This window comes from Aythya ferina (genome assembly GCF_964211825.1).
Source record: "Aythya ferina genome assembly, chromosome: 1".
Lineage (NCBI taxonomy): Eukaryota > Metazoa > Chordata > Aves > Anseriformes > Anatidae > Aythya > Aythya ferina.
In genome coordinates, this window is record NC_140296.1 from 148,595,367 (window position 1) to 148,614,453 (window position 19,087).

At 42.8% G+C, this 19,087-nt stretch overlaps 1 protein-coding gene across 1 annotated transcript in view; it reads right to left on the reverse strand.

Annotated features, from left to right (window-relative positions):
- The window catches only part of PAH (phenylalanine hydroxylase), a 36,659-nt gene extending 18,055 nt beyond the window's left edge, over positions 1 to 18,604 (reverse strand). The window contains exons 1-3 of the mRNA XM_084533159.1: positions 18,488 to 18,604; positions 14,020 to 14,127; positions 4,136 to 4,319 (exon numbers count right to left, since the gene is read on the reverse strand). Of these exons, the coding sequence (XP_084389285.1) occupies positions 4,136 to 4,319; positions 14,020 to 14,127; positions 18,488 to 18,529 (334 nt within the window). The 5' untranslated portion in view covers positions 18,530 to 18,604. The remainder of the gene's footprint in view (positions 1 to 4,135; positions 4,320 to 14,019; positions 14,128 to 18,487) is intronic.
- Positions 18,605 to 19,087: the final 483 nt, after the last annotated feature.

Here is a 19,087-nt window from a genome sequence, read left to right on the forward strand (position 1 = left end):
AGTGAGGAATCACTATTCTCAGGGAAGTATCATGATCTGAAAGGTCCAGACTGTGCAGACAAACCAGTGGAGGCTGAGGCCTGCAGTGGATTTCAGCAATGATATCTGTAGGGATTTGCTGCCTGGGGTCAAAAAGGTCTAGGTGGGCAGAGTTTGAAATATTCCAGCTTCAGGAAGCCATAGAATAGATGTATAAGAATGAATTGTTTTCATTAAACATATTTTATTCTTAAGCTTCCCAAAGCACTTGGTGCAGAGGTTGTGATAAACTCTGGGACAGACTGATGCACTGTCAGTCTCAGACTTGGAGATGGGTGGCTTGCTTTTCCTCTATGTAGGTGCAGCAGATTGTATAGGTACTGGACCTATTTTCAGCAGATTTCTGCCCACCTCCCAGCCCCCCCAGACACTGGTGATAGCTCCAGGAGTGCTGCTCTGAGAGCTGCTCTGGGTGAAAAGGTGCAAGCTGTAAAAGAATCATGAAGATTCTTTGTGCTATTTGCACCAGCATAGCTGGACTTTAGTCCTGAACATTCTCAGCTCTTGTGGCAACAAGAATCAAAGATGCTGAGCATAGCCCTGGCCCAGCCACCAAGCCCATACAACCCTGGCAACAGGCACCAGGGTGCAAAAGAGCTACTGCGTCCTCTGTGTAGTTGTGGTGTGCCGGGAGGCTGACCCCAGCCCCCCCTGCAACTATTGAAAAGATCAAATCAAATTATCCCCTGGCTGAATCTCTCCCATATTTTGTTTGCGACATCCTCCTCCAGCCCCGTTCACCAGACTCGCTGTCTGTCTGCACGGCCATTAATGAATTGCCAGAGCAAGCTGTTGCAACACTGGGCCTCTGTGAAGGTCCGAGGAGCAAACGTGGGCTGATCAGTAATAAATATTGATTTGTCTGTAAGTGAAACGGCAGCATTTATAAGATTGTGCTGGACACCCAAGTGGTGACCAAATTACCATGGGGTCAAATGCTTAGCAGAATGCTAATAAGCCATTTATATGAGGGGCAGCAAAGCAGGGGCAGTGAGGACTTCTGCAGAACTCCTCCATTTGGACCATTGTGAGGAGGGTCAAAGACAGGTCTATGCAATTTATAGCAGTTCAAGGCCCAGGTTTAGCCCTTTTTTAAACAGTCCCAAATGCTTTGGCCAGCCTCAGGGTTTAGCAAACAAGGACCCTACAGAACATCAGCCTCCAGTCTGTCTCAGAAATGCAATAAATTGTCTACATTTGCTTAATGCTACAACAGAATAATATTTAATTATTTTTATTCATGGGCTCCAAGTGGTCTGCAGATATCTAGCTTGTTTCCAAAAAGAGCTATGAAGAGATGCACTGTGTTTTCAGAACAAATCTTCCCATCTCTACAAAAGGTTTTTGGCCCAGTGACTGCTAGACCACCTCGAGTTCTGAAATTACCTTTGGATTTATGGCATTTTGCTGGCCTGCTCACAGCTAAAATTATACTGTCAATCCAAGCCTCCTATTTGTAACTCTTTGGGTTTGTAAAGGGAAACCAAAACTATATTTTGTTTTTGAGAGAGTAAAGACTATTAACAAAAAAAAAAAAAAAAAAAAAAAAAAAAAAAAAAAAAAAAAGAGTGTTCAGGTTAAAAAAGAAGGGGGGGGGGAGTTTTCATTAACACTTTAGCCAAAAAAGAATACATGTATGTTTAATGCTAAGCTATTCAGGAGGGAAAAGGCCAGTAATTTCCTTTGACTTTCCGCAAAGCACTGCTTCAGGAATGGCACTGTGTGCTTCCTATGGGAAACTGAGTAAAAGAAGAGGTTTTGTTCAAATCATGAGCGTGAGCTAAGTGAATCCCTAACAAGGAAGGACTGAAAGCATCTTTAGGCAGTGGTGAGAGAACTGGTCCCATGGGACCCCAGACTGGCTCCAAGAGAAAACATTCCCAGCTTTACCTGCCAACCTATCAGAGCATGAAGATATCCCCATGAACCATCTGCCTGAGATTTTGCTCCCTGGAGGTGTATTGCTCTCATTCTGTGCTTTGGGAATAATATTTCACAAAAGCATGTCTGTAGATTACAACCAGATTTGCCAGGAGGATACATTTGAAAGGCAGGCTGACCTAAAAGGCACCATGAGGCCTATTAATTGTTAATGCCATCACAGATAAAGGACAACATCTTACCACTCTTCCTACAGTTCAGTCTGCTCCCATTTCAGTCTGCCCATGTAGCTGCCTCAGCCCAGAATTTGCCACCCACAGTTCATCCCCTAAGCAGTGCTTCTTTGACCTTTTGAATATGGCTCTTTGGGGATTTCAGTTTGACTGGACCCTTACTACCCATGAGAGAAGCTGAAATTGAAAGAAAAAAAGAAAAAGGAAAAGGGTAAGAAGAAATATCAATCTTCCTCTCTTTCCTTGGCAGTAAGTTGCTCCCACTTTATGCTATTTCTGAGTTATTGGAACTAACAAACAAACACAAGTTATCCTCTCCAACGGAAGGGGATCAAGTCCCTTTCTGCAGCACTGACAGGATAATCTAACTCAAAAAAATGCTTTGATCAACACAGTAACATGCAGTGAAACTTAATCCTACAGCAGACCATGGGAGTTCTGACTTCTGTGAGGTCAGAATTTCAGTCACTAAACCTTCCTGGCTGATATTTAGAGCTGCATCTCTTTCTGACTCTGGCTTCTGTTTATATATAACTTCAACGTCTTCTTAACAGTAACTAGAAAAACAAAATAATGGTAAATCCTGCTAGGCCCTGTAGATTTCTCCTGGAAATAAAAAATCCCCAAAAAGAAAACGTCTTTGATTTTACATGATCATAAATCAGCTAATCAACCCTTTGTCCCTCTATCTCATGAATGGAGAGAACTGACTCCAAAGAGTATTTGCCTTCTTCTTTTTCATCTTCAAATGCAATGTCATGGGGAAGACACAAAGGAGATGGTAAAAGGATTACCAGCACTGATCTCACAAAGGTATTAATGTTCTTTCATGTTGTTCCTAGGAAGGAAGAGGAAGATCCAGATCTAAAGTATTTAAAGTCTGAAATCCTATTAAAATCACATCTGTTATCTGAAGAGGCATTTAAGTATGTCTCAGACTGGGTGCTGGGCAGCCACCTCTGTACCAAGCAGCCTCAACTCCATCAAAAATTAGGAGTGTGGACAACTCAGAAAATCTTATTTCCATCCAAAGGCAGGATTACTACTGGTCTCCCCAGGATTTCTTCCAGCAAAGAAGAATTATGGTCCCACTGAAGTGGGTGGCAGAGCCTCCCTAATTTCTATAGCAGGAGCGAGGGGGATCCCCAAGCAAAAACAGTGGAGATGTGGACAGTGTTGGACTCGCGTGCAACTGTGCACAGGAGAGCAGGGGAAGCTGGCCACTGCTGGGGACTTTTCCTCCCCTCTCAACTCAGCCCAGAGGTTCATGGGCCCCAAAAGGAAGGGTCTTCAGAGGCCTGCTGACAGAGCCCATGAGACTGAAATTGGAAAGTAAATCCAGGTGTTCAAAGGGTGTACCAGCCCCAGGGAGCACAGGAGAGTAAGCCCTCCCCTTGTCCCCGGAAGATGCATGGGACAGGGCTCTTGTCACCTACGCTACACTACAAGGTTTGTGCCATGGTGATTTGTGAGGTCCCAGAGACATTTGTTAAGGGGGAGGCACTGCAACAGTCAGGGTTTTGCTGTCACTTTTTGTTTTGTTATGCTGCCCTTTGTCAGCAGATCCTACCTGAGTAAGGAGAATATGGAAGGTGGCTGGACTTTGAAGGAAGGATGCATTGAATAAACAGTTTGTAAAGAGTCAGCAAATGAGCAACAACTGGTGTATCAACCCACTGCAATAAAGCAGTCTTTAAGGGACTGGGAGGGGTGTCAGCAAAACAAACAGATGAAAATATAATAGTGTAACAACTGTTGCCAGGAGACCTTGTCAAAATCATGGCCAAAAATGGAGAATGGCAATTTATATTGACAGAAAATCTCCGTATGAAAAAGCTTACAATATGGACAAAATAGACAGTGGAAGGGAAACTTAACCATATAGGTCCAAAAGTAACTCCTTTGCTAGAAGAAAAAGAAGTAATTTAAGTATGTTACATAAATATTCCTTCTCAATATTATCCTTGCCAGTATATGCTTACCGGTGTCCTTCTTCTTGGTTCGTGAAAGCTCATGCACCGTTGCACCAATATCATTTCTCAAGGACTTGATGATCTTGTCTAGTGCTGGCACATTCTTGCCTTCCAAATTAATGAAGAATTCATATTCATCTTTGTTGAGACGGGAAGGCCGAGACTCAATGTGTGTCAGGTTTATACCTTTTTCCTATGAGAAAGAGATCTTGGTTACACAGGGTTTGGGGGAAGAAATGTGACATACAGGCTAGCTAAAATTCGTGTCAGTCAACAACCCATACCATACAGTATAAATAGCTCAAAAACAGAGACTTTTCTCTGGTAGCCACTGGACTGAGGATTTTCAGAACAGGGCGAGAGATGAAAAGGAAAACTGAAAAGACTTACCCCTGTGCAGAGCATTAGCATAAGGACCATTTCTACACAAACCTTTGAAAAAGGTGACAGCAGGATACAAGTTGCAAATAGGCTTTGTATTGTAAATGGTGACACCAGTACTGTGAGTAGATATTGGGAACTTGTCTGTGTGGACAAGAACATTTCCACTGGATCAACACAAGAAATAGGAGTTTCACCTTCTTATGAGAAAGTGATTGCTGCATTTATGAGCATCTTTGAAGAAGGTTGGAAAAGCAAGGAGTGGGCCATCCTGTGAGCTAAGCTTCTGCCAAGCCACTGCACAGTCACCTGCAAAGCCACCTGCACACACCTGTGAGCAAGTATTGGGCAGAGATCAAGCTAAACAGGGATCTGCACCAAAAAGGTAGCCCATGGTTATGGGAAAAAAAAAAAAAAAAAAAAAGAAAAAAGTGTGTTTTAGGATCACAGAATCACAAAATTGCATAGTCACTGATGGTGGATGGGTCCTCTGGAAATCTTCTAGTCCAAACCTCTGCTCAAGCAGGCTCCATGAAAGCCAGTTGTTTACGACTGTTTCTAGCTAGGTTTTGAATGTCTCCACAGTTAGAGACTTCACTTCATAGCCTTTCTGGGCAACCTGCTCCAGAATCTGGTCACTCTTAAAGCACACACACACAAAATAAATACCTTTTTTTTTTTTTTAATCACAGAAAGTCAAATTCTGTCTCAACAAAGATCTTCACTGACAAGCAGCAGTGCCTCCTAGCTCTCAAGAAAGGGACTATTGGCAACCATAGCTGTGACAACCATGGCCTGTTGGAACCTGACTTCATTTGCTGCTATAACAATGAGTAAAGCAATAGGTAACTAAAAATCATATTCACCCAGTCATCTAAGTGCAAGCCCAGGAAAATAGAGCTCAGTTTAGCTAAACTTCTGAGGTTTTCCTGAGCACTGTAATTCGAATATAAAAATATTATTTTTTTTTTCTTTTGAGAAAAACCTTTTAAATAGATTTCAGTCAGTGCTGACCTTTCTTCAGGCTCCCACTGCAGCTGCAATCTTGGCTGGGTCAGTCCTTCTGTCCCTCACAAGGAACAGTTAACCCCATGAGGAAATTTTGGCCTGAAGAGCAACCCCAAAAGTGCCAGAGGAGCTGACACATGGTGCTCAGCAGCCCTGGAAGAGCTTCTGTTTTGCTGCTTTCAGGCTTAGGAAGACCCTAACCTACATGGGGTGAACTGACAGTCCCCACTGGTGTCAGTGTCAAAACTCTACAGTGAGGTCAGGATTTCATCCATGAAGAAACGCTGCAAGGATCTATTTGTGACCTGCAGGGAAGAAAGAGGGAGCGCTTTTTTTTTTTTTTTCTCCCTCTAGCTTGAGCTTCTCAAGCACTTTAAGGTTTTCTTTGCTGCTCTCAGTGCTTGCACAGTGCAGGGGGGCATCTGGCTATCAGCAGCAAAGGCCTTATTCACTCCACCACAAAAGGCAGTTTATTACTTGGTAGGAAACAGCATGCATGTCATTCCTCTGTTTCCTGAGTGTCGCACGCTACAGATGAACTTAAATTGTTTGGCTAGATACCAATACAATAAGTTGAAAAGGTCAAAAGCGCATTCACCACCAACTGCTGCTCTTGAGAGATGCTGTCCTCGTGGGGCTGTCTGCAGGCAGAGAATGGCTGTCACTGTGCTGGGCCCCGAGGACAATTTGTTTTAGGCCTCCAAAGCCCCTTTTCACAAAAGAACTGTGCATTGTACCCTCAGCTTGGTAAGGCACTGGGTGGTGGAGTGGCCGGGAGCTGGAAGCTCAAATGACTCCAAGCTGGAAAGCTTTGGGCAGAGTGCAGGCATGGAGGGGTCCCAGCCCCTTCAGCACAGCCGTGCTGCAGAGATGGGTGCAGCACCACAGAGCTGGCACCCATCCAGCAGAGCCACCCACAGAGGTGGAGAGTGGGCACAAAACGCCCCCCTGAGCAAAGGTTGGGCCAGGCACACCTAAGAGGGGGATTAAAAAAGAACTACCAAAAAAAAAAAAAAAAAAAAAAAAACAGGGAAGACGGAATTATGTAGAGAGTCACCTCTTTTTTTTACACCTGGGATGAATACGATAGCTTTCCTGCAGGGTGTGAAGCCATTTCAGCTGGTTATTCAGGGAGTGCTTGCAACTCAGCAACATGCAAAACTCTTTATCTCTTTGTGATGAGGCTTCAGGACATAGAAGCAGAGCAGCTGAAGGGAGAACCCTTCTGGTGACTGTTTTTAAAGCAGGAGTTCAGCAGCGTACATCCCTTAACTGGTGCTCTCACAGAAGCATGCTCTCATACCCTGCGTATTGCTAACAAGCAATACCCAATTTCAAAATATTTACAGTGGCTCTGTTACTAGCGTTGCTTTACAAATCTCAATTTCATTCTAGTCCAACTACTCCATCTAGTGTTTAATCTTCATAGCTTCACATTATTCAAAACTTGTATCCTCAGTATTGCCAAATCCTGCAATTGCATCATATTTCTCAGAGTAGTCAATGTTTTATTTGAAGATCCAACTTCTGGAGCCAAACGGTTACCATAGAAAGGTGGTGGGGGAAATTTTTAGTTTATTTGCTTATTTTGACCAGTTTTCAGTCTCTCTGTGTTTTTAGGAGTTTGAAATCTTAACAACATATGTCCTCAAAAGACAGATAAGAAGTTTGAATTTATTTATTTGATGAGACTCCATGATTTCTGCGTTAATTTCTGTTGATGAAACCTAACTCCAGGTGTTGGAAGATCTGGCCTGTCACACATTTGGGCTTTGATTTACATCCAAACTGTAAATATATGGTAAATATAAATATAAATGTAAATAAATATAAGTGTAAATATCACTTCTGCCTTTCCTATTTTAGAACTGGTAGAAATCAGCTGAGCCCAAGGCTTGAGATTAGACATGCCTTTGCTGAATCTGACCTATTTTGTTCATCACACCTGCAAAGAACTTGAAGCAGGTTGGTACTTCCCTGTTTCTACTTAGGTTTATGGACTGCATGAAGGGTGAGTCTCTTGTATCCTGTGATGCAGCCTCATACCTTCTGGAGTGCCTCTGAGCAGGTAGAAGGGTAGTTAGCTGCTCAATTTGTATTTAAGTAATAGTGTGAACATCACAAAACAGATTCTGCTTTGAGAACTGAGAGAACATTTAGGAGTAACACTTATCCAAGATCACAAGGGTACAGTATTGGCAGACCCCTTGAAGTTATCAGAAGTCACTCCAATTTTCTTGCTTTTTTTTCTTAAAACCTGCACTCCTGAGGGTAACAATTCTCAGCTTTCATTATTTGAATATCCACATTCACTGTGTCTCTTATTACTCCCCATTAGAAAAAAGTCTCAAGACATGCTCTCAGAGCTTAAAAAAAAAAAAAAAAAAAAAAAAAAAAAGTTGAAACTAAGCCTGTTTTGTGCAAGTCATGATTTTTCAATGACAGGGTTTAGCCATAGGGATGTTGATTCACAGCAGAGGTAATAGAAGACCTTGGGGGAGATTTTCCATTTCCCTGCCTACCATTCCCCAGAGTTGGACCTCAGCCTTGGCTCCCTCTCAGAGGCCATGAAGCAACTCCAGCTTCTTCCCCAGATTATGGAGGAAGTGTCTTGCATGCAGCAGCAGCCACACAATGGCAGTAGATCCCTACACTACAGATATTATGCTACATCAACAATCTTGTGCAGGTCACTGGCAACAAAAATTGACTACTCCCTCTAAGAGATTAATGGCCTGATTGCTAGACAAGTTCTGTTTTCACAGCTACACTGGGAAACTCTGAGTGGGGACAGGTACTTCCTAAAAATGTTGTGGGCTACTGGTTCCCATGGCATTTTTACATCCTTTTGTTTATGCATTACTAAATGCTCCTCTACATGGTTGCTGAAACTAAGCAGAGCTGTGAAATGCATCCACAGACTGTTTATGTGAGTATTGTCATTGAGTAAGTTTGGCTTCATCAGGATACCCACATTATTACCAGATGAATAGCAACAGTGCTACAGCGCTGTTAATGAACATTCAGTGAAAATTTGAATGAAATCTCCCAGAACAAGGATTTACTCACATTTCCTGTTACAATAAATTGATGTCTTGTTTTAACCCTTACCACAGACTAGTTCAGTGCTTCCAGAACAAGACTTTCAGAAGCACTGGTAGAAACTCAGTGCCTAATTTTCATAGATCAAAGAAGTTAGGAAGTCACAGAGGTGCCTTCAGCCACAGTTTCCCAAAGTAAAGACCAAGACACCCATCATGTTCAGCTTTACTCTTCAAGGAACAGCTTCTCAGCTGAGCATAAAGTTTCCCCATCTTCTCCCTCACATCTGCCATGGTCTTCACTTCATGAACAAGCTTCAGGAGGCAAAGGGACCCAGAGGGGACCCTGCTAACATATGGCTCCAGTGGGCAGCTGGCCCTTAGTATCCATCACTTCTCACTTCTTCTCCAGCCCTAAAGTTTGCTATAAGGTGTTCAGCACAATAAAGCCACAAAATGCCTGGAGTGGGACAAACAAAAAAGCAAACAAGAACATGTGGCACCCCACAATCACATAGGAAAAGGGCACTCCTCTCTTTAAAATCTTGTCATATCAATCACTGTATCCAGGATCCCTGCTCCCCTGGCCTAGGAAAGAGGAGAGCACAGTGTGAAAACATTGATTTGAAGCACTGAGTTTAGATGTAGTAAAGACAGTCGTAGCTGTGGCTTATGCACACTGTGGTGTAATGGCATGCCTCGCGTGTTCACCTATCAGTGCAGACACCTCCAACACACCCCCTGGCCAAAGTGACTGCCCGCCTCTCCTGATTTGGAAACAAAACGCTGCCGAGCCAATACCTACCCAAGGGATGAAGGGATATCTGTCACTTTGGACTTTCTGTTGAATAAAGTAAGCTACAATACAAAAAAAAAAAAAAAAAAAAAAAAAAAAAAAAGGCACAGTCATCTTTGCTGGCTCTGAAAGCTCAGAGTCATGTTCAGTGCAGGCTTTAATCCCAGCCAGTCCTCCCATGGTGTAGTAATTTACTCTGAGAGTAAGAGTTCTACCTGATGCAAATCAGCAGGGCAACTTGTGAGCTAGAGCCCTACTGACTGGAAGTAGCACTGGTGAAGGCTGGACCTTGTACTGAAGTCCTTCTCTGTTCTTGGGAAGGTCATGTCAGTGAAGAGGAGATGGAAGGCTCCTGTGTGATGATGGGTTGAGCAAATATTTAATATTTTCCTACACAATGTTTGACATGTACTACAGCTGAGATGTCTGCTACTACTTGTAAAATAATCATAAAAAAAGACCTCAGAGGAAAATAATGTTTTTATAAATTCATGTGGAAAAAAAATCGACTCAAACTAAGGGCAATCCTTTTTATATATTGAAATGCTTAGTTCTAGTTTTTGTATATTAAATTTAAATTTGGAAATACTGATCTTTTGGCAGAAGACTTTTTACTTTTTTTTTCTTTCAAAATGGACTTTAAAAGAAAAAAAGTGATCTCAATTTCAATAAGCTTTTATCACTAGAGAAAATAAATATTCACATCAATTGTAATCTTATCTTTCAATTTTGATAAGAACCCTGGAAGATTTTGGTGGGGGGGGGAGGGTTCAGGGGCTTACACTCTGTAGCTTTCTTATTTGTCCAGTGAATCAAAAAACATAACTCCACAATGACTATGATTTGTCTTCCTGATTTTAAGCATGATATTTTGTTTATGTTATGTTCTGTGTCAGATAGATGTTAATTCCAGTTTTGGATTCCTAGCTACCATCTTCTGTAACACCATAACTCAGACAAACAGTGTATGGCTGCACCAAGCAGTGCCTTAGTTTACAGTCAAATTAAAATAAGGTCGGCATAAGGGCTCTGCTGATGGGTTTATGCTGTCTCTACAGCCACTCTCAAGCCCACAAAGAGGACAGATTTTCCCAAGCAGAACCCATAGGGAAGCCGCATCCACACTGTGTTGGATAAAGATTATGTATAAAAAGGCTTTTCAAGTGAAAATAATTGGGTTTAATTATTTAACCAAAAAGCAAATCTTTACCACATGCCAATATACATACAGAATAGCTAGAGTGAAAGGAAAGTCGATTCAGTATTAATGATTTGTTTATTGCTAGACATGACTGAGCTGCTATTACATCTGTTTTTTCTTTTCAGAGGTTATGCATAAGTCCAAGACTGAAACACAGTAGAGAAAATGAATAAAGAATAAGAGGAACATAGACATAATAAAGAAGATTTTGGACATAAAGCCAGCAGACATAAAGAGCTCAGTACATGGAGGAGATTCCTCAAGGAAAAAAAAAAAAAAAAAAAAAAAGAAAAAAAAAATCCTTCAATCTACATAGTCCTCACTTTAGCCACAATCTTGAGGGTAAGTGGGACCTCAAAAGAAAGCAAGAGTTTGGGTCTCTGAGCAAAAAGCAGATGTGAGAACAAGTGGCACTTTGTCAGCTGCATGAGCAACATTGAGGGATGTTTGTGCAGGACAAATAATAGATTATTCATCAAAACACAGTGAAATTCCCTTAAGTTTGATGTCACAGTTGTAATTCTGGATGCAAGTCTGTGCCAGGTGCATGTGCTCTGTAGCAACTGGCCTTGTGCCTTCACCTGCCTGCATAGGCGGCTCCCCTACCTTCAGTCCACCCAAAACAGGGGTTTACCCAGTTCACTGGGCTGTGTTTGGACACCACTTCCTTCTCTGGGAGTTTTGCCTTCTGGTTGAACATGGATTACATCTGAACTGAGGAGCGGCCATGGTGCTTGATGTGCCACTGGTCCTGGGCCCCGTTATCCAGGCCTCCAGGCCCAATTGCAGGGCAGGGCTGTAGAACAGCACGGTTCCCCTCGGGTTCTTGCTCCAGTGGACACCGGGATAGGAGCTGATGCCTGGCCCAGTGCAACCTCAGCATGGAAATGGGGCATGGGTTGGTGGTGAGGAGGTATTCCTGTATCCTGGGCAGGGACACAAGAGTGACAAGTTCTCCCAGAATAGCAGGAATTTTGCTCCAGCTGGCAAACCAAGGTGAGGATGAACCTCCCCATGTCCACATGAAGACTTGCTTTACAGAAAGGCAGCCTGGCTTCTGCTAGCACCATGAGGTCTCCGCTTTGTTGAGTGTCTTCTCAAACCCTCATGTGGCAGTCTGGACCTTGCTTCTTCCCCCCTTATGGCCCAGAGTAGTTCTGTAGGCTGTCTAGAAAAAAGGCAAAATCCTCAAAGAGGAATCCTCAAAGCGCAGGAGGCACGGCCCTTTAATAATTCCCAAGTGCCAGCTGGGAGGAAGTAAAGGGCAGAGCCCTTCTCTCTGCCTACATTCCCATGCCCGAGTGCCCGGAGACACCCCAACAGCCCAGGCAGCCCCAGCTGTGGTCAGGACCAGGGAGGGTCCAAATTCAGCGTGTGCGGCCAGCCCTCAGCCTCGGCACAAATAGCTGTGGAGGTACGTCCCTCTGCAGGGACCAGCATCTGTGCTGCTGCTTCCACTCTGGGGAACAGTCTGATCGTATTTTGTGGCTTTTGTGTTTTGTTTCCTCCTTCATGTGGCTGTGTGAGGCAGCAACAGCCAAAAGAGACACATCTCCTCCCTGTGCCACCCCTCTTAGACTTACTCGCCACATTTCCTCAGGACAGCGCCAATGTGGTGGCTGTAACCCAGGGGACAAGGCTGGGGTCTCCCTCTCCAGACAAGCCCACCAACAGTGGGTCCGGACCAGCTCCTGTAGCTAACCTGGTTCTCACAGATGATTTTGTCAAGCAGGAAAGGGATATAAGAAGAAAATCTTCTGGAAGTTTTCTGCCTTGTCCCCATTCTTATCTTCCTTTCAGAGCAGAGAGGGCATCACCTGTGTATCACCACCTTCCCCGGCTCTGCTGTAGGTGCCTCAGATCACAAAGTCTGTCCCCCTGAGACACCATGGTCATGGCCCAGCCAGGAAAGGGTGGAGGTTGTCTCAGCCGTGTAGGCTCATCGCTTACACACATGACAAGGTCCATCCATTTCCCACCAAGATTGCCAACAGAATTCAAATCTTGCCCAAGAGCACCTATGCCAGGCCTTTTGCAACCTTTGCGCTGGGGGAGGCTGCAAGTTGGCCCAGGAAGAATTGGCCTCATTGGGATGGGAATCTACCTGTCCAACAATGCAGAGCTCCTAAACCTGAACTTCCATCCCCCCTGTTGCCATCAGAGTTGCAGGGGAAAACCATGATTCAGCTTGCCTAGTTTGGGTACCTGCTTTGGGGCAAGAAGAGTCACATCCTAGATGCAGCTACTTCTCTCCCTCCTACACCAAATCCCATACAGAAGAGTTGGTAATAATTTGCTTAGTAGATGGCAATCCATTTAACAAGAAATATCAACAGCCTTCCTTAGTTCATTTACACCTACTGTCAACATACAGACATTTTGCAGGACTGTGTTACAGTAGTCAGTTCACAGATTTAGACCAGCTCTGCTGTCACTAGCATGAAATCTCCTTTATCTTAATGATTCAAATATGGCCTATAACTCATAATTATTTTCTGTTTGTACTAATAGTGCACAAATCTTTCATTTCCCAGTCAGTTCAGTTTATGAATGGAAAGTATGCAGACCACAACTTATTACACTGTAGTATAGACAGAACTGCTTTCAGGCACAACTATCACGTGATGATGTTTGTTTTGTTTTTTTTAAAAAGTTGCAAAACCAATATAACAGAGTGTGGGAGCACAGAGTACACAGCTCTATATGTTGCAATACAAGCATGCTGAATTACAAGGATTTCGTGCTTTTTAAACAGCATCCATGACATCTGGGAAATATTTCTTCAAGAATAAATAGGCACACAATGTCCTGAAAGGTAAATGTCTCCTTGTTTCCCCCAGAGCTTTCCAACTCAGCCAGTACAAGTTCATGAGTTCCTTGGGAGTGAATAAACTGAAAAATGCTGTCATTTTGGTGCTGTTTCAGAGGTACCCTCTGTGCCCTCTGTAGAAATACCAATACTGGAAAGTGGTGAGTTTGTTTATATCAGATATACTGAGGTGGACAAGAGCTATGAGGACAGTTGCTCCCTCCAGTAGAAATGCTTCATGCCCCACAGCTCATGTTCGGGTTATATTTGCCTTTCTATACTATACATATACCTACCCAAATGCCAACCCCAGATTATGACCCGATTCACTTCTGCATCTTATTCTGGCAGTTACAGTGGAATACTTCCTTATTAAATGTAGAAAAATGCAATTTATTTTTTTTTTACCCTTGTGTCAGTTAAAGGTGAAGGTTTTAATTTAAAAGCTAGAAATCTAACTTTTCACTTAAAAAGGCATCTTGAGCTCCAGGACCTTAAGTGATTTTAACTTCAGAAAAGATACAGTTCCTGTTTACCCCATTATGGCAATGAAATGGGATTAACAACGTGATGATAAACACCCTGAGCAAATGTTTCTGCAATGGAAAAATTTAAAGACATGGTCGGGTCTCCTGAAAAAAAAAAAAAAACATTTACCTCAAACGTGCGCAGAACTTTAGCCAGTGCCCCAACTTCTTCTTTCAAAGAGAAGATCAAAGAAATAACACCATTTTTATTTGAGGGCTCTTCAATATACATAGATTCCTGAAAGAAAAGAATGAGAAAATCTTTAAGTTCACCCCAGGAGCCAGGTTTACCTTTCTCCACCATCATTTTGCACTGAATCAGTGATGTAGAGAGGACATACAGATGCTTTCAGTAGGAATCAAGGAATTGTTGCTTCCAGGGACAGCTCTGGGGCTGCTCTTATTTATCATGGTAGAGGCACAAAACCCATTCTTGGAAACTATGTCCCATGTGTGAGGAAGGTATTCAAAAATGGGGGAAAAATAGCCTAACTCCATTTCAGTGCTGTGTCACTTCTCAGGTATACCAAGCTCAGGGAAAACTGGAAACATTACTGTACTTTGGTTTCAGCTATGGTGAAAGATCTTCAAGCTTCATTTTCATTAATGCTCAGGATTAAGAAGAACAAGGTAGATTAGCTCTGTGCAGAGATACAGGCCATGATCTGCATTTCCCTTCAGTTCTGTTTCCATCTTCCAGGTAACATCAGGAGAGGTGGTATTCACAACAGGGATATGGAAATTGGTTTAAAAACAAAATAAGATATCACCACCACCCCCCAAAAAAAGGAGGGGGAAGAAAATGCTATCACAAATTTTAATTCTTCTGTAAATCCTGCAGTGATTAAAGACTCAGAACAAGACATGTTTTCATTTATGTTTGTTCCTGACTCTTACTGATTTTCTGCTCTGCAAATTCCAAAACACAATTTCCAGTACTCCCAAGCAGGAGGAATGTTTGTTTTAATTGTTTTCATGTCTTAATATGTCTCTGTACATGTGTTTCACAAAATCTTGGTTACGTACAGAAGAGCTATTTCACCACTTTAGGAACAGGAAACTCAGTCATGGAGTGGGGCCAGTTTTTCAAAATTACCTGAGTACCTGACATGGAAGGTAACAGCCTGATGATTTCCAGAATTGCTTAACTTTTCCACTGTCAGCATAAATGGGGTAAAGTTGTGCCAGAGGAGGTTTAGGTTGGATATTAGGGAGAACTTCTTTACTAAAAGGGTTGTTAGGCATTGGAATGGGCTGCCCAGGGAAGTGGTTGAGTCACCATCCCTGGAGGTCTTTAAAAGATGTTTAGATGTAGAGCTTAGGGATATGGTTTAGTGGAGGACTTAGTGTTAGGCCAGAGGTTGGACTCGGTGATCTTGGAGGTCTCTTCCAACCTAGATGATTCTGTGATTCTGTAAATCTGAAGCACAACCACCACAAACTTTTGGAAGTCACAGTAAGATCTTATTTGTGTGTCTGTGGCCTTGGGCAAATCACCCCTGGATGGCATTTCAAAGATCACACCAGACATCAGCAACACAGAGGGTTGTAACAGAGGCTGATGTAACAAGTCCTAGGTCAAGGCCTGACTAAAAGTATCCACCCTTTCAATTTTTCTTTATTAAGACCTACATTTTCAGTCAGAGTCCATCCCCGCTTTAGCTATTGCTAAATTTAACATATAAATCAGAGCATAAAGAGTCTCAGTTCCCAAATATTGTCCTTAGAAATAGCAAAAGCAGTCTTTGTAGCAGACAGATTAATAATGAAATCCAGCTGCCCAAAAGCCATAAAACTCTTGGTGGGACTACATTTTCTGAGGCAATGTTATAATGAATTGCCTTTTTTTTTTTTTTTTTTTTTTTTTTTTTTTGTAAAATAAATAATTCCTGATTCTTCAGGCTGACTTTTAGGCTGCTGCTAATGTGAACATTCATTGCTGGAGTCTGACAACAGATTTTTCCACCTAGTTTTATTTCCAGTGGTCACACAGATTATCTAAATGATTTCCATCCTTACAGGGAAACTCTGGTGGGAACTGTAGTAGAAAGATTGGTCTTATGGACCAGAGGGAAGATTGTCACCTACTCAGCTGTGCTATGTCTTGGAGTATCTCCCTATTCTCTGGTTTCTCAGCCAACCAGGGAGCTGGCCTTGCTCTTAGCTGGTAGGGACCAAGAGGAAAAGCAGTCAAGAATGGTGCAGCAGCTGGCTAATGAAAGCCATTTGACATCTGAAGCAACCACAAGGGTTGACAGTGACAGGAGTCTGTCAAAAAGCAAACAAAATGTCAGTAGCCTGGAAATTTTATTATAGTTAGTGTAACCAAAACTGTCATCTGAAATTGTGGTCCTGCATGGCTTTGCTGTTACAATTTCTCCATCTCAACAAGTTAAATTCACCCTAAGGACAGAACTGAGTTACGCCAGTGTCTGCTTAGTGGACCAAGAATTTGGTTTTCATGGTCTGCTCTAGAAATGTTTTAAAAGACTTGTAGTCACATTTTTTAAATGTTCTTGCCAAGGCATGCCTCATGGAGCAGCTTCTGTTGCAGGTTCTCTTGACTCTGTGTGACAAAGGAAGAATTTGTGTTTTGAACATTGGCAGAGGATATAATACAAGGCTCAAGTCCTACAAGGTAATTTTGATATTAATTAATCTCTTTATACAGTGATAGATTCTCATTAGTCACTAGCCTTGATATGCTGAGATCAGCCACTTTTAGGCTATTCTCACTCATTTTCCCACTCTTGCAAATTGGTTTATGTTGTGCTAAAAAGTTGCAGAAGGCAGTAGGCACTAATTTTGTAAACACGGTGACAATTGCTTAACATTTTGCACATCTGCATGTGAATGTAGATCACTGGGATGGTCTTTGTACAAAAGTCAGTGCATGCCTAAATCTGTCCAGAGAGGTGGAGGCTTTCAGTGCAAGATGAAGACTAAAAGCGTTATTTTCCTGACAGGTACACAGATCTTATCGATATGTATGGAGGCACTATACATCAATAGACATTGGAGCCAACGCATCAACACAAATGCAGGCACTCACATCTATTGCTGAGCTTTTTGTCATATATATGCGTATTTTTTAACTGTTGATCATGGCTAATCTGTTCTCAATCCTAATTCTAATTTCTTGTCTCTCAATCTCTTATATAGAGATGAAATGCAGCTTTGGGACAATTCTGTTCTTTTACTACTGTTATTGTGATTAAGAGTCGAACAAATCATTTCATTGTCATTGAAACACTGTCTATATGATATGCATGTGACCTATTAGTGTATAAGAACCAGTTGACAAATACAGACAACCATTTCTGGACCTAGCAGTCTCTTACATCAGTGATGTGTAGATGCAGGGACAGTTTGCCTGAGTGCAATGCAAATCTATGTTCTTAATTAACTACTTCACACAGAGACTGATATTTCCTTTCTGACACATGGCAGTTTGGGAGGTCAATAATACAGACCTGTCAGCCTTCAAACTCATTTCTGAGTTGTTTAACCCTTCAGTGTGAATTCCAACACTGCTGAAGCTAGAGGAAGTTTTTTTCTGTAGTTTCAGAGAAAGTGAATAGTATACAAAATAGTATAGAAATAATAGAAATATAGAAAAAAAAATGAAAAAAATATTTCAATGGAAATAAGATTCCAAAGTTACTCTTAAAAATTGAACAAGTTTCCAAGCCATTTAGAGTCCATTTCTTAAGGTAGCTAGATGCTCAGCTCCCACAGATCTCACTGGGACCAAACAATTAGGCAACTTGGAGAAACAGCAAGGTGGAATAGTAGCGTATCCCTAGGGGAGTTCAACCTCAGCACATGAAGCAGTAGGAAACCAGGCTTCCTTGGTTGCTCTGTACCTAAAAAGACTTGTAGGAAATGAAGCCCGTTTTTTCATATCTTCCACAGCTTGTCCCCAGCTTCAGAGGCATTGCACAGGACAGAATTCGGTCCTAATAATTAACCAGACTGGCCTCAAATTATGTCACTTGCTCCTACATTATCTATAGTGCCTGTAATCGAAAGTCATGGGTTTCAGTACTTTCCTGTATTTTCCAAAATAAAGAGTTCAAAGTAAGTCAGTAAACATCCAGGGAAAAAAAAAAAAAAAAAAAAAAAAAAAAGGAGCGGGGAGGGAATATATGTCAGAGTTCTAAAAGTTAACAAATAGCTCCACCAGAAGAGCACATAATTTCCCTAAACTAAAGAAGACAGCTTGTTCTCGTCACACAGGTTTAAGAGACCTCTAATTATTTGCTGGTCTTTTCTGCTGCTTCTTCTATTTGCCATGTACGCAAGGATACATTTACAGAGGTCCCCTGACCCTGATCTGTTGTCTCTCCTTCCTTTCCCCTGTTGGAATGTTTTCATTTTTGCTCTCACCACACATTTGTGAGCACAATTAACTCCAGACAAGCACGCCAGCTGCCAAAGGGAACAACGGTGGCATCCAAACACCAAAAACTGTTGAGACAGGCGCATTGTTTCCTCCCATCTTGGGCATCTTAGAGAACGGGAAACAAGATTTGCAAGCATGGAGGGGCACAGAGGAACTCCCTGCAAACAGCAGGCGCACAGGCCCCACCACTTACCTGGAAAAGTTCACCGTTCATCTTGCAGTGCTGCGCGTCCATGTTGCGGAGGCGGCGATGCCCACACAGGGAGGCTGCGGGTGAAGCCTTCTGACCTTACCGTGGTGGCCAGAGCTCTGTGCAAAGGTATTTAAAGTGGAGGAAGCGAGGCAAAGCCATCCCCTCCTCCAGCTCCCTCCCCCCAGATGCTGTGCCAAGGGGGCGTTCTCCCTCCACGCCCCCCACCCACCCAGCCCTGGCACATGGACAAGCCAGCCCCTTCGGTCCCCCCCAGCATGTAGCAGCTCTCCAGCATATTGTTTCTATCTGTGCCCAACGTGGACGAACGGCATGCTTTGAATTAGCAGCCTTCCTTCCCCTGATCAATGTCAGCCGCTGCTTTCATTCCTGTACATCAACGCTTTGACTTGGGTTCAGCCTTCCCCCTCGTCTGTTCCTGTGGCTGTGTGTGTGTCTAGTGACTGGTGGGTTTCCCTTCCATGTGATTGGAGATCAGATGTTCTCCAGGAACCTGTCTGCATGCCAGACACGGGGCACAACTCAGCAGCAGCTGGACTGTTTGTCTTTTAGTGAGGCCCTTTGGGCTGCATCCAAGAGGTC